At 40.3% G+C, this 20,470-nt stretch overlaps 1 protein-coding gene across 1 annotated transcript in view; it reads left to right on the top strand.

Annotated features, from left to right (window-relative positions):
- The window catches only part of lrp6 (low density lipoprotein receptor-related protein 6), a 71,847-nt gene extending 53,779 nt beyond the window's left edge, over positions 1–18,068 (top strand). Inside the window, exons 13-23 of the mRNA XM_062994695.1 lie at positions 3,019–3,221; positions 3,405–3,616; positions 4,042–4,232; positions 9,080–9,289; positions 10,714–10,839; positions 10,984–11,220; positions 12,376–12,486; positions 12,838–13,068; positions 13,169–13,305; positions 15,506–15,603; positions 17,451–18,068. Coding sequence (XP_062850765.1) covers positions 3,019–3,221; positions 3,405–3,616; positions 4,042–4,232; positions 9,080–9,289; positions 10,714–10,839; positions 10,984–11,220; positions 12,376–12,486; positions 12,838–13,068; positions 13,169–13,305; positions 15,506–15,603; positions 17,451–17,754 — 2,060 coding nt within the window. The 3' untranslated portion in view covers positions 17,755–18,068. The remainder of the gene's footprint in view (positions 1–3,018; positions 3,222–3,404; positions 3,617–4,041; positions 4,233–9,079; positions 9,290–10,713; positions 10,840–10,983; positions 11,221–12,375; positions 12,487–12,837; positions 13,069–13,168; positions 13,306–15,505; positions 15,604–17,450) is intronic.
- The last annotated feature ends 2,402 nt before the right edge of the window (positions 18,069–20,470 follow it).

Genomic DNA, 20,470 nt, shown 5'->3' with positions numbered 1-20,470 from the left:
ATATATATATATATATATATATATACTATATACAGTATATATATACTGTATATATATATACAGGGTGGGCCATTTATATGGATACACCTAAATAAAATGGGAATGGTTGGTGATATTAACTTCCTGTTTGTGGCACATTAGTATATGGGAGGGGGAAAACTTTTCAAGATGGGTGGTGACCATGGCGGCCATGGATCCAACTTTAGTTTTTTCAATGGGAAGAGGGTCATGTGACACATCAAACTTATTGAGAATTTCACAAGAAAAACAATGATGTGCTTGGTTTTAACGTAACTTTATTCTTTCATGAGTTATTTACAAGCTTCTCTTTGTTTACAGCCATTGACATGTCGCAGAGGTTAACACGTGAGGAGCGGATAGAAATTGTGTTGATGTCTGGTGAACTCAGTACCCGGGTCATTGCAGCAGATTTCAATGCAAGACACCCTACGAGACCACCCATCTCCCATGCTACAGTTAGCAAACTGCTTGCCAAGTTTCGTGAAACTGGTTCAGTGTTGGATTTGCCAAAATGTGGACGCATGAAAACTGTCACTAATGAAGAAACATCAGTGGCTGTCCTAGCTTCATTCAGCAAGAGCCCACAGCGTAGCACTCGCCGCATGTCACTGAAGAGTGGCATCAGTCGAACATCCCTTCGGCGGATATTAGCTACTCACAAATGGCACCCTTACAAACTCCAGCTGCTGCAGCATCTCAACGAGGATGACCCAGATCGGCGCACTGAATTTGCAGAATGGGCAAAACAAAAATTGGAACAAGACCCTCAGTTTACACAGAACATTTTGTTCAGTGATGAGGCAAACTTTTATGTGAATGGTGAAGTTAACAAACAAAACCACCGCTATTGGTCTGACACTAACCCACATTGGATAGATCCCTCCAAGACTGTTGGAACACAAAAATTGATGGTATGGTGTGGTATATGGGGTACAAAGATAGTGGGGCCATTCTTCATCAATGGAAACCTCAAGGCCACTGGATATTTGAAATTGCTACATGATGATGTGTTTCCCTCTTTATGCACTGAAGCTGGCACGTTCCCTAAATTTTTCCAGCAAGATGGTGCACCACCACATTATGGGTGTCAGGTCCGAGCATTCCTAGATGAACAGTTTCCTGGAAAGTGGATTGGTCGTCGTGGGCCAGTTGAATGGCCCCCAAGGTCTCCCGATCTGACCCCCTTAGACTTTTATCTTTGGGGTCATCTGAAGGCAATTGTCTATGCTGTGAAGATACGAGATGTGCAGCACCTGAAACTACGGATACTGGAAGCCTGTGCTAGCATTTCTTCTGCGGTGTTGCTATCAGTGTGTGAAGAGTGGGAGAAGAGGGTTGCATTGACAATCCAACACAATGGGCAGCACTTTGAACACATTTTATAAGTGGTCAGAAACTTGTAAATAACTCATGAAAGAATAAAGTTACGTTAAAACCAAGCACACCATTGTTTTTCTTGTGAAATTCTCAATAAGTTTGATGTGTCACATGACTCTCTTCCCATTGAAAAAACTAAAGTTGGATCCAAAATGGCAGACTTCAAAATGGCCGCCATGGTCACCACCCATCTTGAAAAGTTTCCCCCCTCTCATATACTAATGTGCCACAAACAGGAAGTTAATATCACCAACCATTCCCATTTTATTTAGGTGTATCCATATAAATGGCCCACCCTGTATATATATATATATATATATATATATATATATATATATATACTGTATATTTATATATATATATATATATATATAAACCCCACAATTGACTGTGTGAAGGAGGGAAGGTCGGATGGTGTCTCTTTGTGCTGCCGCTGTAATATGCGATCACCAGAAAATGGTCTTGGAGGTTTGCGCAAATGGGAGTGTCTGTCTGTATACGACTTGACTCTGTGTGGGGAAACCAACACTAACGGGAGATACGAAGCGGTCACGGCTTTGTCACAGGTCGAAGGAGGTGTGGAGTGATCTGGCTGTTCTTGTTCAGTTCCACCATTGTGCAAGTGGAGTTATGAACGGGATCTGGAAATGACTAGATTGAGAGATAAAGAGGGGAAATCCATAAAAAAAGGATAAAGATAAAGCGATTATTGCGGTCCCTAAAGCACACCTTATCTCCTGTTGGCAACATTAGTTTTTTTTTTTAACCTGAAGCACACTTATGACTATTAAGAGACATTTTTTTCAGTACTGGAATTGTAAAGGCTCAGTCAAGCATATGGTTAGGTGTCCACATAATTTTGGACATTTTTAGACATACTTCATGAGTATTTTACTTTCGTTGATCACTTTCTTGTCATATTCCGCCCTTATACATTAGACCCCAGTTGCTCCTGACGTGTGAGTTTGCAGAACCTGCAGTTTGCTGCACTTGAGTTGACTGAGGCCTTCTTAGGGGGGAGCCTATTGAGTTTTAAGCTAGCACTAAGCTTTAAAAAGCTCTCATAGTTCCTTAGGCCACTGCCAAGTTGGCAGGCACCTGGAAACCAAAGCCTGGGTGAAGCCATTCTTAACTCTCTTGCTATGTCTGACATAGTGAAAACACTCCAGAATCCTGCTGAGGCTCACATGGGGGAAGCTCTTCAGGGGCTACGTGTGCATTTGTGTTCGTCTTTGTGTGGGTAATGTATGTTTTATTGAAAAAGACCCACAACTTAGTTTTAAATGCAGCTTGAAATAATAGAGCTGAACTTGCATGCTACCATAAAGGTGATAGAAACTCAAAGGAGACCAGCATGCACAGAAAGGCTTAGGGCTAACCAGAGACTTACTTACCTGTTTATTAGAACTCATAGCCAAAACTTTGAATTGTTGTCAAAGCACAGTCAACATCTGTTGGAATGCAGATCTTTTTTTAGGTTTGTAAGATGCTAACACAGGTCCTCAAGTATGCCATCCATACAGCTGGAAAGTACCATTGTGTCTAAGTGCTTGGTAGACCTATTTAATAGAAGCTACTGATTTGATCCTTCTAATAGTCTTCTTATTCTGTCTTCTTCAGCACCCACCTCCTTCCTGCTGTTCAGCCAAAAGTCAGCCATCAATCGCATGGTGATGGATGAGCAGCAGAGCCCTGATATCATCCTCCCCATTCACAGCCTGCGCAATGTAAGAGCCATCGACTACGATCCACTCGACAAGCAGCTCTACTGGATCGATTCGAAGCAGAACGTCATTCGGCGAGCCCAGGAAGATGGCAATCAGGTAAACGACTGGAAACACATTGCAGCTGTATTTACAAATTGATCACAGTTACACCTACACTTTTCTTGCACATTCGTCTGCATTCACGTGATGCTCCTGTACAGTTCCTGGCACTGCTAAAAGTCGGTCTGACTCGGGCTCAAGCATGATCAGTTCTAACCGTGATTAATCATGTATCCTCAGAGTATGACTGTGGTGTCTAACTCGGTGGGAGGGCACCACTTAGGCCTGCAGCCGTTTGACCTGAGCATCGACATCTACAGCCGCTTTATCTACTGGACCAGCGAGGTGACCAACGTGATCAACGTTACACGCCTGGATGGATCACGTGTGGGAGTCGTGCTGCGCGGAGAGCACGACAAACCCCGTGCAATTGTGGTCAACCCAGAAAGGGGGTAAGTGACTTTCAGGATGCCTACAATCCACTATGGATAGAAAATGCCTGATTTAATTCCAAGCCTCTTTTCCAAATCTTTCTCCCTCCTTCCAATTTGGATGTATCCCATTTTCTGCCACTTGCACAATATCTTTGCTGGTTAATAAAAGCCACAGGCTAGCACGAGCCTCTTCTTACATTCGCAAAGCTGCTGATTGCTAGTTTACATGTTGTTGCTGTTGTAGCGTCCTCCCTGTGGTGGGCTTGTGTATGAGACTACTGTGCCACCAAAGCACCCTGCCGTCTGATTCTTTGACTGCATAGTAACTGTCTTAAACATCGGAAACACACGACTGGACTGTTGAAGTAAAACGCTTGAATAACAGACCAGTGGTCCTGTCTGACTTTCTGAATTATTTGGTAACCCATCCTTGTCACCCACAGGTACATGTACTTCACTAACCTGCAGGAGCGTTCCCCTAAGATCGAGCGTGCGGCTCTTGATGGAACAGAGCGAGAAGTGCTGTTCTTTAGTGGCCTGGGCAAACCTGTTGCTCTTGCTATCGACAATGAGCTAGGCAAACTCTTCTGGGTCGACATGGACCTCCGTCGCATAGAGAGCAGCGACCTTTCTGGTGAGTGGATTTGGTTCTGATATCATTCATGTTCTTGTTGGTCTATGTGTATGTTTATTTGATGAAAATGTATAGTCAGTTTTCTATTGTGTAAATAAATATAACCACAACGAACCATGTGAGAACATTCACTTTGAGAAAGAAAGTGAATACAAGAAAAAGGCCCTGTGTTTTGGACTGGTGCATATTTCAATGCTTTTAAACAGCTGTAGTAATTTTGTGGGCCTTTTCCCACTAATTCAATTCTGACAATCCTAACACTAAAGTAAATTTCTCTAAAGTAGTGGACATTACTGCAGGCTTTTCAGAAGGCTTTGTTTTGCACCAGGAATCATTTGTTTGTTGTAACCTATAATTATAATGTGGATAAATGTTGCAATGTATCAATTGTACACTCAGTGTAGTACTTTAAATTGGCATGCCCCTGGAGCATAAGTCATGAGTGAAATAAAGGAATGTGCATCAGCAGAATGCCGAATTCACTTTGAGGGCACGTCTTGAATATGCTGTACTGCTTTAGCCTTCCTGAAGAAGAAGTCTTGCTTTCAGATGACTAAGCAGATTAAGGAATCTAAAATAGAGAATGTACAATGACATTCTAGTTGGGTTGAATCGAGGTCAGACCTCGTTCTCACCACAAACGGGACAGAGACCACCACCTCTCAAGGGTCTTGGTTGTTTTGGTCTGCACTCACTTGCAATTGCTGTGTTCATATCTACCAAAAGGAATCACACTAAACTTAGTCTGATTTACCTGGACTAAAAATTGCAGGTGTGACTTGTACGTGTCACCCTTAGTGAGCAGAGCACATTTATTACACCTTCTAAAGGATAATAAGAGGACTATGTTTTTTCATCTAGTCTATTAGTTTTACAAGATACTGTTGTAATATACGAAGACACTTGCAGGAAAAATACTCAAGCAGTGAAAATTAAATCAGAAGTGCTTAGAATACAGCTGCTTTTCTACATTTTTAATTCAACAAAATAAACACTGGAGTCATGAAGTCAGCAAAAACCTTTTATTTACATGGCACCTTTAATTTCAGTAATACAGTTATCATCACATTTATTATGTACCTAGTTATCCTTTTATTAGATCAGGAAGTGGATACAATAAAGTTTCAGTTATAGTAAATATTAAGTATGTAGTGATTGGATTTTATTACAGATATTTTATTAAATCAGTTGAAAGGTTGAGCGTTCGAATCCCACATCTGCCATGCAGCCACTGTTAATAATAATAATAGTACATCACATTTATATAGCGCTTTTTAACAACCCAAAGACGCTCACAGAGTACAATTGGTAATACAGGGAACAACTGTTGGGCCCTTGAGCAAGGCCCTAAACCCTCTCTGCTCTAGGGGGGCTGTATTACGGCTGACCCTGCACTCTGATCCCAGGGATATGCGAAGAATAAATTTCTATGTACTATACACCTGTATATGTACAGTGTATCACAAAAGTGAGTACACCCCTCACATTTCTGCAAATATTTTATTATATCTTTTCATGGGACAACACTATAGACATGAAACTTGGATATAACTTAGAGTAGTCAGTGTACAACTTGTATAGCAGTGTAGATTTACTGTCTTCTGAAAATAACTCAACACACAGCCATTAATGTCTAAATGGCTGGCAACATAAGTGAGTACACCCCACAGTGAACATGTCCAAATTGTGCCCAAAGTGTCAATATTTTGTGTGACCACCATTATTATCCAGCACTGCCTTAACCCTCCTGGGCATGGAATTCACCAGAGCTGCACAGGTTGCTACTGGAATCCTCTTCCACTCCTGCATGATGACATCACGGAGCTGGTGGATGTTAGACACCTTGAACTCCTCCACCTTCCACTTGAGGATGCGCCACAGGTGCTCAATTGGGTTTAGTCCATCACCTTTACCTTCAGCTTCCTCAGCAAGACAGTTGTCATCTTGGAGGTTGTGTTTGGGGTCGTTATCCTGTTGGAAAACTGCCATGAGGCCCAGTTTTCGAAGGGAGGGGATCATGCTCTGTTTCAGAATGTCACAGTACATGTTGGAATTCATGGTTTCCTCAATGAACTGCAGCTCCCCAGTGCCAGCAACACTCATGCAGCCCAAGACCATGATGCTACCACCACCATGCTTGACTGTAGGCAAGATACAGTTGTCTTGGTACTTCTCACCAGGGCACCGCCACACATGCTGGACACCATCTGAGCCAAACAAGTTTATCTTGGTCTCGTCAGACCACAGGGCATTCCAGTAATCCATGTTCTTGGACTGCTTGTCTTCAGCAAACTGTTTGTGGGCTTTCTTGTGCGTCAGCTTCCTTCTGGGATGACGACCATGCAGACCGAGTTGATGCAGTGTGCGGCGTATGGTCTGAGCACTGACAGGCTGACCTCCCACGTCTTCAACCTCTGCAGCAATGCTGGCAGCACTCATGTGTCTATTTTTTAAAGCCAACCTCTGGATTTGACGCCGACCACGTGGACTCGACTTCTTTGGTCGACCCTGGCGAAGACTGTTCCGAGTGGAACCTGTCCTGGAGAACCGCTGTATGACCTTGGTCACCATGCTGTAGCTCAGTTTCAGGGTGTTAGCAATCTTCTTATAGCCCAGGCCATCTTTGTGGAGAGCAACAATTCTATTTCTCACATCCTCAGAGAGTTCTTTGCCATGAGGTGCCATGTTGAATATCCAGTGGCCAGTATGAGAGAATTGTACCCAAAACACCAAATTTAACAGCCTTGCTCCCCATTTACACCTGGGACCTTGACACATGACACCAGGGAGGGACAACGACACATTTGGGCACAATTTGGACATGTTCACTGTGGGGTGTACTCACTTATGTTGCCAGCTATTTAGACATTAATGGCTGTGTGTTGAGTTATTTTCAGAAGACAGTAAATCTACACTGCTATACAAGCTGTACACTGACTACTCTAAGTTATATCCAAGTTTCATGTCTATAGTGTTGTCCCATGAAAAGATATAATGAAATATTTGCAGAAATGTGAGGGGTGTACTCACTTTTGTGATACACTGTATATATGACAAATAAAGGCATTCTTCTTTTTAAACAGTGGTTTATTACCTGCATATAGTTATGATGAGCAGTAGCTGATTATCCATTACAAAATGTGATTTCATATCTACTGCAAGTTAGACTGTTTGTTTACTCAGAACTAACCAATAATTTGCTTTCTAGTTTATCAAATATTTTATTTAAGCATGTGCATGAAAACCTTTCATGTAACTGCTTTTGGGGGCGGCACGGTGGCTAAGTGGGTAGCACTGTCGCCTCACAGCAAGAAGGTCCCTGGTTCGATTCCCAGGTGAGGCGGTCCGGGTCCTTTCTGTGTGGAGTTAGCATGTTCTCCCCGTGTCTGCGTGTGTTTCCTCCGGGTGCTCCGGTTTCCTCCCACAGTCCAAAGACATGCAAGTGAGGTGAATTGGAGATACAAAATTGTCCATGACTGTTTGATATAACTGTGTGAACTGATGAACCTTGTGTAATGAGTTACTACCGTTTCTGTCATGAATGTAACCAAAGTGTAAAACATGACGTTAAGATCCTAATAAACAAACAAACTGCTTTTGGTGGGCTGCATTTGGCGAACTATAGAAACGTCTCAATGAAAGCGCATATAATAATATTAAGATCTAGTTTGTTTCTTTGGTCTCATTACTGTTTGTCTGACATGTAGAAAATTTGCTGCTGTCTCTTCATGAACACACAGTTTTTGTACAGAAAACTTTGCATTGGCTCTCGCAGTACGGTTCTTCCAAAGTCTTGTATCTACACATGCGTGGTGTTGGGAAATGTTCCAGCCGCAAGGGTGAACAAGGAAACAGCCAACAGAGGCCAGACCAGTTGGGCTTATGAAAAACAGAGAGCAGGAGGGAGGTGGGGAAAAAGCAGGCAAATCACACAAAATAAGGATAATTTAAGAAAGCGGTTGGGTTGGATGTCTACTTACCATGAACCCAAAAGAAAACACATTTGTGGATCGTAAATCTCAAGCCATGTCAATCACAATGCTTTGGTCACCCAGCCAGTGGAATATGTTACAGGTAGACTTAACACACCATCCAAAATGCTCTTAAGTCTGGTCTCGCTCCGGCTGTTTGACGTAGTTCGACTGCTGCAAATGTAAACACATACTTCCCCCCCTTTTCTACCATCCACACATTTTTCTCTATAGTCCCATGCAAGCACAGCTCCATTTTCCTGTGGTCAGTTTTTCTTGGAATAGATAGTTACCACAGAGCAGCGTTATGGCAGAGTAACAAAGTAACAAAATGTTTGTTGTGTTGTTCAGCATCAAACATCTTAGTAACTTGATTAAAGGACTTTTGCACCACCCTGTTAGTGCCAACACCTTTAATAATTTCAGCCTAGTTTATTATAGATCCTTTTTAAATGTTTTCAGTTGTCACAATCACAAATAAACCTAGGGTTGTAAAATCTGAATGGGTTTTAACATCAGCAGGGCGTTCAGGGAAAATGTGAAGTAATTCAAAGCACATTTTTACTTTTAGCGCAGTTTTAATGATGAAACAGGTATTGTGTTGTGGATTCGCTTTTACTGCAGAAAAGCTTTTTGTGAGGTCTGGCCCTGATTCAGACACATTTTACTCATTATGCTCATCACGCGAAAGATTTCCGTTTTTCGCCACACCGGATTGTTATGCAGTTGCTCTTTACTGCCAAATATATCCTGTTTACCTGGTCGTCTGACTTTCTGCTTCCTGTGCATGCTGTATCTCTCTTTAGATTGTTCCAGTGCTATCCTGGTCATTTAATTACTGATCTTTTTTTATTCCCCTTTTGGATATTTTTACAGGTGCCAATCGGATCGTGATCGAGGACTCTAACATCCTCCAGCCAGTGGGCTTGACTGTGTTCGGGAATCATTTGTACTGGATTGATCGGCAGCAGCAGATGATAGAGCGCATTGACAAGATAACACGTGAGGGCCGAACTAAAATCCAGGCCCGCATTGCTTCACTCACTGACATCCATGCTGTCCATGACCTCCACATAGATGAATACAGTAAGTTATGCTCTACACATGGCTGTGTAAATGCAAATAGGCAGATGTTAATCAGGCAGTCTTTAGCTCTAATGAAAATGGCTAACAGTTGCCTGTTTTGGGACTAATGGCGCTGACTTGTCTATACTGTTTTGTCAAAAATGCTTATAAAACTAGAAGCTTGCTTTTTAGCATTGGACCACATTTAAATGTTTCTGGGTGGCACTGTGACTAGGTGGGTAGCACTGTCACTGCACAGCAAGAAGGTCATGGGTTCGATTTCCAGGTGGAGCGGTCCAGGTCCTTTCTGTGTGGAGTTTGCATGTTCTCCCCGTGTATGCATGGGTTTCCTCCGGGAGCTTTGGGTTTTATCCCACAGTCCAAAGACATTCAAGTGAGGTGAATTGTAGATACTAAATTGTCCAGGAATTGTCAGGAAAAAACTTGCAGTGATGAATCTTGTGTAACCAGATTCATGAATGTCACCAAAGTGTGTAAAACATGACGTTAGAGTCCTAATAAAATATATAAATAAACATTTAAATGTTTCCAAAACCAGGACATTAAAGTTAATGGTATCTCCCTATTAACAAAGACACACAAGTGGTTATTGCAAGAATGGGATGGGGTACATGTTACTTGCTGTCAGTGGGAAACCTGAGCCTAAAATAATGCACACAACTGCCCTATTAAGGCATGAATGAATGACAGACACAAAGCTCTCATTCGCTCCCTATACTTGCTACCACTGAATGATGAAGTGAGGCAGTTGTAGCCTACTGGTTAAGGTACTGGACCTGTAATCAAAAGGTTGCTGGTTCAAGCCCCACCACTGCCAGGTTGCCACTGTTGGGCCCTCGAGCAAGGCTCTTAACCTTAAATTGCTTAGACTGTATACTCTCACAGTACTGTAGGTCACTTTGGATAAAAGTGTCTGCTAAATGCTGAAAATGTAAATGACGCTGACGGCCCAGATTCAGTTATCTTATTCTGGAGCCTTTCTTTTTAAAAACTGTTTCATGCTAGTCGTAATGCATGCCGTGGTCTGGGGGGAAAACAGTGTTTTGGCTACGTCAGCCTTTATATTTTTATACGCTGACCCCAGTGCTGACATTGCTATATAGTCAGGGGCATGTGAGAAATGTTGGCGATGTTTGAGGTGGCTAATGATCTGCATTTCCCTCCATAATTGTGTAACTATTGATTTTTAAATTTTAATTCATTTTTTTTTCTAATATTAAATGTATATTATTCATATTAATAACCAGTTGGCACCCTGGTTGAGAAGCAACGTCTAGAAGAAACATATTTTATCTCACTGCGTTCTTGTATATGGTTGAATGATCAGCTGTACTTTGTGGAATGCAAACATAAATTGTCCAATTCTAGCAAAGGTTCTTTGTGTTGGAAAAATGACCATTAATGCCATTTTGCCTCTGTTCCAGACAAACACCCCTGTACCTCGGATAACGGAGGCTGCTCCCACATTTGTATAGTGAAAGGAGATGGCACAACACGCTGCTCCTGTCCTGTTCACCTGGTCCTGCTGCAAGATGAACTTTCTTGTGGAGGTAATGTGTTCCAATATGTTACAACTTGATCAAACATAAAAACATTTGCCAAAAAAATACAGAATTCAATAACTGGTTCATGATTCACTTTTGAAGCTGAACCAGGCCAGTACTGACTCATATTTCTGACATTTTTTCCCCCAGAGCCGCCCACCTGTTCTCCAGAGCAGTTCTCCTGCGCCTCAGGTGAGGTGGACTGCATTCCACAAGCATGGCGCTGCGACGGGTATGCAGAGTGCGATGACGATAGCGACGAGCGGGACTGTCCTGTTTGCTCAGACCAAGAGTTCCAATGTGACAGCAAGCAGTGCGTGGACCTTTCACTGCGCTGCAATGGAAAGATCAACTGCCAGGACCGATCAGACGAGAACAAGTGCGAAGGTATGCCATGCACTTCTCATTCTTGGCTTCTCAAGTCTGCAAATAGTTTTTTTTGTAACAACACCATTCAACCTGCAGATTAATGGAATACATAATTATATAAGCTCAGCATGTAAAATTGCAATGAGATATATTTAATCTATATTTAAGCATTGAATAAAGTAAGAATATTTATTACTGTGCACAAGCAGTTTTAACATAAGTGGGCAATTTTTTGTTGAAATGTAAAACATCTATTTCTTTTGACAAATATTTATGTGCACTATTATTCAACCCCCAGCCTTAATAACCTCTAAAAGTAACCTCTAAAATAATTGTGACACGGCAGTGTTCTCTCAAATACATGAGTCATTTTTTTATTTGATGTATTATTGAACTGATAGACTAACTTTGCAGAAAAGATTTGAGTTTTAAATAGGGCTGACTCGATACCACTTTTTTATGTCCGATACCAATACTGCAAATTGAGTATCTGCCGATAGCGATACCAATCCGATAACGTCATTTCTCCTCTCAAACAACTAAGCAGTAATAATACATGTCTCAATGCACCATGGTTAAACTAGCTATCTAAATAATAATGCTCAGACTGTGAAACAAATATTCTAAAGGAATAAATACAGAACCTACAACATCACACTTATGCAAAACTGCTGTTTTTATTTTCACTTTTACACACAAAACATTTAGCAGCATTATTGGCTTGTTTAACAGCACCATACAAACATTTAAAATAAAATTTAAAGTACAACTTTATCTGTATTTAACAAATAAATCTAGATCTGTCAACTCTCAAGTCTACACCTTGAGGAGACAGCGAACAATTTATAAAATAAATAATAAAAAATATTATTTATAAAATAAATAATAAAAAATATTATTTATAAAATAAATAATAAAAAATATTATTTATAAAATAAATAATAAAAAATATTATTTATAAACAATAAAAATGAAAAAATTAAATGATAAAAAATAAACAAATGTATCTATCTATTGCAACTGTATGTATTAGCTTTACATATTTTAAAATAAATTGTTACCATTATTATATCCCAAAAACAAGGAAGTCATCATCTAATAGTACTGTTTATTTCCATTGTTATTTTGTTGCTTCATTTACTAACATCTATGTGTGTTTTTTCTCTTCTGCAGTTTATTGCCCACTGGATCAGTTTACCTGCACCAATGGTCAATGCATCGGCAAACACAAAAAGTGTGACCACAATATGGACTGTACAGACAATTCGGATGAAATCGGCTGCTGTAAGATCACTTTTTAACTTTTTATATACAATTATACTCGGGTGTGTGTAGGTCCTTGCAATAAGATTTATTTTTTGATATTTGATATTTCTTTTATAAATGCAAATCCCTGTGTATTGTAAGGAGGTCAAGCGATGTGAAACTGTAATACATGAGTTTTACTTTTCAATTTGGTGCATATCCTACGTTACAATAGAAAAGCACAGAAGTGTGTGATGCATTTCTTATTTTTCCACTGTAGTGTAGTGCATTTCAATTTGGCACTAATTCCTCTCCATATTCAATAGACAAAAATACCAAACACATTTTGTATATTGTACTGAGATATAAGAAATGTTTTCTTTCCCCCAGACCCCACAGAAGAGCCCTCGCCCCAGCCAACCAACACCATTGGCTCAATTGTAGGCGTGGTCATGACACTCTTTGTGGTCGGCGCTATTTACTTTGTGTGCCAGAGGGTCCTGTGCCCGCAGATAAATGAAGATGATGAGGCCATGACCAACGACTTTGTTGTGCACGCTCCGTCTTCTGTGCCACTGGGCTATGTGCCACATCCCAGCTCTTTGTCAGGGTCTCTGCCAGGTAGGATCTGCATTTTGCTATTTTCACCTGAACACAATGCATATACTTCTTACCATCTGAAGGGTTGATCCATTACAAAATCTCATCCTCTATTTTGCAGGCATGTCTCGTGGGAAGTCTGTGATCGGCTCCTTGAGCATTATGGGTGGGAGCAGTGGACCTCCATATGACCGTGCCCATGTCACAGGCGCTTCCTCCAGCAGCTCATCCAGTACCAAGGGCCCTTACTTCCCTCCTGTAAGCAAAAAGCAACCCTATTAGCTTTTCCAAACATGCTTATGTTTATTTATGATTAGCAGGTTTGCTCTACTGCTAAAACACTTTTGTTAGGGTGCAGTTTGGCTGGTGCAGCAGTCTTATATGCTAGTACATTGCTGCTGAGATCTAAGTTCGAATCTCAGCTCTGCCACGTCCTGGCATCCAATAGACAGACACATTTGTCTGTGGGTGAGAGGTCGGATCTCTCGCTGCATAATGCAATCCCAGTCACTAACTGAGGGTGGGGAGACTCACCTGGTGGGTTAGCATGACTCTCCATCACTTTTTCTGTTTGAGCTCTCAGTTCTAGATGGTAAAATAACAAAAGGCCTTCTATAACTGTGTGCTTGTCAGAGGGAACACACTTCAGTGTGCGGCCAGAGTGGGGTGCTAAAAGCAGGGGAGAATTGCGATAAGCACTGGAAATTACCAACAATTAGATTAATGCAGGGAGCCATCACCCCTACAAAAATCGACATTTGTTCCAAGAGTCTTTCTAAGTATTGATCTGTAAAAAGACAACATTCAACATTTACTGTAGTGTTTAAATAAGCCTTAATACAGCCAAAAGTTTTGAGACTGACACACATTTTGGTTTTTACAGTTTGCTGTTTGTGTTTTTAAGATCCTATGGTATACTGAAGGACAATTATCAGCATTTTAACTTATTAATAGTTTTATAGTAATTATGTTTTTTTTTTTCCTTTTATTGACAAATACATCAAGTTTATGCAAAGACTCAGCATTTACAGTGTTACTGTAAATACTTCAATTTGTCCTGGCATACTGAATATCAGCTTCTGGTCCAAGTCCTGACTGATGGCAACCCATTCTTGCCTAATCAGTGCTTGGATGCTATCACAATTTCTGTGTTTTTGTTTGTCCACCCGCTTTTTGAGGAAGAACCACAGGTTCTCAATGGGATTGAGATCTGGGCAGTTTCCCGGCCTCTATATTGTCTAAGCAATTGACGGTTAAGGGCCTTGTTCAAGGGCCCAACAGTGGCATCTGGCAGTGGTGGGGCTTGAACCAGCAACCTTTTGATTACTAGTCCACTACCTTAACCGCTTGGCTACAATTTTAACATTGTGATCACCAACTACTTAGTGCTCCATCATGCTGGAAAAAACATTGTTCATCATCAAATTGCTCCTTTGAAGAAGTTGGTCTTGGAGGATGTTTTGATACCATTCTCTATTCATGAAAGTGTTCTTAGGCAAAATTGTAAGTGAGCCCACTTGGGTAAGAAACAGTCAGTCTGTGCTTGATGCTTTTCTTGGAGAGAAATGGCTTCTTTCCTGCCCTTCTTCACACCAGGCCATCAGCCAAAAGCTTTCACTTCACTGTGCATTCAAATGCACTCACCTGCCTGCTGCCATTCCTGAGCAAGCTCTGCACTAGTGACCCGATCCTGTAGCTGAATCCTTATTAGAAGACAGTCCTGGCACTTTCTGGACTTTCTTGGGCACCCTAAACTCTTCTTCACAGCAATTGAACCTCTCTCCTTGAAGTTTTTGATGATCCGATAAATGGCTGATTTAGGTGCAATCTTACAAGCAGCAATGTCCATGTCTGTAAACCCCTTTTGATGCAAAGCAATTTTGACTGCATGTGTTTCCTTGGAGGTAACCATGGTTGTTTACAGAAGAAGACAATGTTTTCAAGAACCACTCCCTTTTAAAGCAACCAGTCTGCTTTTGTAATTCAATCAGCATGACAGAGTGCTATCAGCTGCCTTGTCCTTGTTAACACTTTCTCCTGAGCTAATGAGAAGATCACTGAAATGATGTTAGCAGGTCGTTTTGTGGCAGGACTAAAATGTAGTGGAAATGGGTTTTTTGTGATTAAGTTCATTTTCATGGCAAGGAATGACTTTGCAATTAATTTCAATTAATCTGGTCATTCTTCATAACATTTAAGAGTTAATGCAGATTGTCACCATAAAACCTGATCAGCAAAATTTGTGTCAGTCTCAACTTTTGGCCATGACTGTAATGGCAGTAGTTAACAAAAGTAAGGTATAACTGTTGGGTAAAAACTGGGCCCTCAACTGTTTTCAAAACTCCTCAGCTGCATAAAATTAACCCAATAAAGAATAATAACCTTTTAAGATGTGAAATAAAATGAATGGGTTTATTCACTTTTTCCACTATTTGTCTTGTTCTTTTATTCCTGCCAGATCCTGAACCCGCCCCCGTCTCCTGCTACAGTGCGCTCCCAGTACACAATGGAGTTTGGCTACTCGTCCAACAGTCCATCCACACATCGCTCATACAGGTATAGATTACTGTGTAGTGATAAAAGTGCTATAATACTGAGTGTTTGTATAAATTGCAAAAATCAAGCTTTTTTGGTTTAAAATAATTTTGTATTTCAAAGGAGAAAAAAGGGGGGGTAGGGGGATAATTGTTATCAGCGGTCTGAAACTACTCTGCACCAGCTATTAAGCCTTTTAACACAGTTTTGCCCGTTACACGAGATGTTGTTATTAATTCAAGATGTGGTCTCACTGAGAAGACTTGGGTGATCTAAACTCTGATCTGATTACTTGTTTTCAACAATAGCCTAACAAAAATAAACGAAGCAAATGCCAAACAATCTAACATGTCTTAGTGAAACATCTCTACACTCTTTTTAGCATATTGTTTTAGCTCCAAATAACATTTGTATCATTTTTGCATTAGTGAATCTTCCTTCTCCTTCCCTCTCTGAAAGCTTAAGATATTCTAAAAATTTTATGAAAATCAACATATGAACAAACACAGATCTAAGCACAATTTTATAGCTATTAATACTGATTTAATTTGTGTTGGAATGTGAAGGGTAAGATTAAAGAAGCTTCTTTATCACCCTCTGGTGTGAGTAACAAGAATGTCAAGCCGGCAATAATATCCCAGTGGGCTTGACAGTAGTTTTCTTTTGTTTTTTAGATGAGACTATAAAACTGACCAATCATATTCTCCCTCTAAATGGGTGGGCTTTGTTAGCACTAACATTTATTTGTTTTCTAACTTTTAATAGTATGCGTACACACGCCTCCCCACCCATTTTCCCCTAAAAACTCTAAACACTAACTTTGGCTTTTATGTATTCTGCACTGGTTATTTATTCTGTTTGTTTAAAGAATTTGTTTCAGAATTTTGTTGTCTTTTTTACTGTGAATTGCTTTCAGTAATTTTATATAAATTTTATAAATTGACAGCTGTCAGAGTTAACGGTTAATTGTTCAATATGGATTGAAAGTTTATTTTACATGAATTCCTGGGTGGCACGGTAGCTCAGTGGGTAGCAGTGTCACCTCACAGCAAGAAGGTCCTGGGTTCGATCCTCAGGTGGGGCGGTCCTGGTCCTTTCTGTGTGGAGTTTGCATGTTCTCCCTGTGTCTGCGTGGATTTACTCCTCCCACAGTCCAAAGACATGCAAGTGAGGTGAATTGGAGACACAAAATTGCCCATGACTGTGTTCGATATAACCTTGTGAACTGATGAATCTTGTGTAATGAGTAACTACCGTTCCTGTCATGGATGTAACCGAAGGGTGTAAAACATGACGTTAAAAATCCAAATAAATAAACAAACATGAATTCCCACTATGTATTACTCTACTATACCTACCCACCAAGGACCATGGTACAACCCATTTGGGCATCTTGACCCCAGCTAAAGAACCCCTGGTTCAAAGGAAGTACAGATTCATTACACATTTAATGATAGCATAGGAAATAATAATTACACTGTAAATACACTAAGCATTGATAGCAACCAAACTTTCATAAAGTCCCACATCTTTGCAAATGTAAACTTTGTCTCTATGTATTTACATAGTAATTTAAAGGTGTAAATAATTGGACATAGTGACAGAATTGTTTAAACAATGTTAGAGGTAAATAATTCCCTTCATTTCACCACATTCCTTCTTCCACATTGCTCAGAAAAGAAAATGTAGCAGTCTACTTTGATAAATGACTGGTATTTTATGTTACTGTCGTGGTGGTGGTGTTTAGAAGCAAATTGTAAGCATTCTATATAGTTCCATTAAATTATGCAACCTCAGTCAGTGCGCACCTAACCACATCTTTATTCATTATACATGATTTAGATTTTCATCCGTCTGTTTCTTTGCAGCTACAGGCCGTACAGCTACCGCCACTTCGCACCTCCAACCACACCATGCAGCACAGACGTCTGTGACAGTGACTACACGCCAGGTCGCCGGGCACAGCCGGCTTCCTCCAGTGCCATAGCCAAGGGCTATGTCAGCGATGCCAACTATGACTCAGAGCCCTTCCCACCCCCTCCCACACCCCGCAGCCAGTACCTGTCAGCTGAGGAGAACTGTGAAAGCTGTCCACCCTCACCATACACAGAGCGCAGCTACTCTCAGCATCTCTACCCCCCGCCCCCTTCACCTTGCACCGACTCATCCTGAGCCCTGTCAGTCACAAACAGAACACTGCCCCTCACTGCCATCCTGTTCAGTGTAAATAGCATTTGTGCAAAGACTGACTTCAAACAAACAAAAAAACTAAGGGAGAGTGACTGTGCTGTTCTGTAAAGAACAAAAATAAGTAGGTGAAAAGAAGAGACAGTTTGGCATGCAAAGGGGGTGAATCTTTGTTTAAAAAAAAAAATCATATTTATATATTTTCTAAACAGCGTTTATTGGTTATGCCATAGAGTTTTGTATTATTGAAAGAAATTTGTACATTTTTTAAAGAAAGTTTTATTAAATTCACACAGAAATCATGTTGCCTTAATCCAGGAATGTGGAATCGAGCTACCTTTATAATGAGGCTTAAGCACTCATGAGAAACATGGAAAGAGGACTGCAGGTGGTCACTTTTCTAATGCCAAATATTATGATAAGAGAATGGAAGGAGAAGGAGATTGGCACCCCCTAATGGCTTTCACTGGCACTACACTGGGCAACACTTTGTGCTGGGTGGCCATTTTGTCTACTGCTTAACCTCAAGATCTTACAATCAGCAAGGTTCATACAGATTTCTAATCTACAAAAGGAAGCTGTACATCTGGGTCCTTTCTGCCAGCCTGTTGTGTTAGTTTTTCTCAAAAGAAACAGCATGGTAAAGAACGGTGGGAAAAGATGATTGGATTAAAACTATCAGAAAAATAGCAATAACAAATGATCAGACGTTTAGCTTCAGCGTGTCTGCTGTTGGGTGTTTAGGATGTGGACTTAATTTAACCTTTCTGAGTAATCAACCAAAACCTACACCCCCACCTTCTACCATGTCTGACTGCCACTACAGCTGAATTTATAGAAGAGGGGTTCAACCGAAAGCACATGTACAAAACGCCATTCGCCTCACTTAACTCCTTACCAACCATCAGCACTGTTCATGCCTACAACCAGTATACAATCAAGTACAAGTTTATCGTGCCTGAGCAGTTTTTACAAACTCTTAATCATTTTGCATCTCTTTTTTTTAAAGACTCCCAGTTATCACAAAATGGCAAAATATTTTTATATCACATTGTGTAGATACAATATTTATAAGCTATGAAAGATAATACTATTGTAAATCTCGCCATGATATCCTTGCAGTGCTTCACCATTATGCTTTCAGTATATGCTTTGTTCTTTTTTTTTATGTGTAATTGTAAAAGTCCAGTGACAATCTATGCTAAACAACAGAGGTTCGACAAACATAAGTTACCACGTCCTTGTTTTGACCCAAAAAATGTGGAATGGTCAGGTGTTAAATTTCTCTCTTTTTCTCTCTCTCTCTTTTTCTCTCTTTCTCTTTAATGGTAATTAACGTATTGCAGTTTAAAGAGCTACTCATCTGATCTTAATCAGTGTTCATATCAGGTTGAAGTGTTGATTGGTCAACTCAGACTGTATTTATTAAACATCTTTTAAACCCAATAGTTCAGATTTTAGCCAAATAAGCAGGTGTTTATTTCCAGTCTTGTATTATTTAAGAGATAACGTTTCACACCATTGTCATTTGAGAATTCAAAAAACCTATTATTTCTGTTAAATGATGGAGAATACAGCAGAACAAGTGTTCTAGAATGCTCCTGATTTATTAACTTAAATATGCGATTGGTGGGAAAATATCTATTGGCTCGATTGCAAAAAATAACATTGGCATCAGTCAATGTTTAGGCAGAATTTTGATGTGACATGGTGTTCATAAATGGAATTTGGTATGTTCTCATGTACCCTAACAAAGGGGAAGCAGAAAGATTCTTTACAGCAAGACCATAAAAGAACGTGGTTTTCTAAAGAGCCCTTTAGTTTATATAGTCCTTTATTATTTTATATTGGTGATCCAATGAACTAATCAGTATGTGCTGAAAGCGTCCTTCCTCTCAGACTTCTGCCTGCAGTGTAAAACTCAATAGCTCAATAATTTACTGATTTGATGAGTCATTTATTAAAAAGCTATTTAGGAAAACAAACATCGTTCTTCTATGGCAATGCTTTGAAAATACAGCCGTAAAAGAGGTCGTCTAGGTTGTATTACCTTTTTTGGGAACAGGCTTGTAAGCCACGGCAACCCTGATCAGTTTTAAGCGGCTTCTGAAGATGGTTAAATGAATAAAGTATTGGTGGCTCATCTAACCGCACATGGGTTGCAATACTATTTGTCCTGTTCTTGTCTGAAAAGCACCATTTATTTATAGCTGTTCCATCTGATTTGGTTTTGAATCATTTGGGCTTGCTTTGAATTAAGCACCGTTTGAATCTGGTGGATTTCTGTATCTCTGAACAATCTCAGTCACACTGCTGCCTTTTCTTGTGCCCTAAACTTGGTGCATCTTCACTGTGAGACATTTCAAATGTAATCAAAAACAATGGAGTACAATCAGATGTCTGTTTACACCGTTTGTAGTAGTCTTCTTTTGCCCTAATGTATAATAACAAGGGCTTCTAGGTAACTTGTTCACAACCCTCTTCACAACCGTCTCTGGTTGAAGGACCACCATCGAATCAAACCAGCATTGTTGTTGTTCGGCAATATTTTCATTCTGTACTGCACTTTAGGATACCTCGGCTTAGTTACTGGTACGACGATGCGCAAACCTGTAACCTTGTGCATGAATGTGTTACAACGTTCTCAAAGAATGAACATGTATTTGCTGCCACCATAGCTTTTTACATATGTAGCATTTGT

The sequence above is a fragment of the Trichomycterus rosablanca genome, chromosome 1 (genome assembly GCF_030014385.1).
Source record: "Trichomycterus rosablanca isolate fTriRos1 chromosome 1, fTriRos1.hap1, whole genome shotgun sequence".
NCBI lineage: Eukaryota > Metazoa > Chordata > Actinopteri > Siluriformes > Trichomycteridae > Trichomycterus > Trichomycterus rosablanca.
The sequence above is the reverse complement of the archived record's forward strand: the minus strand, read 5'-3'. Positions and strand labels throughout refer to the sequence as shown.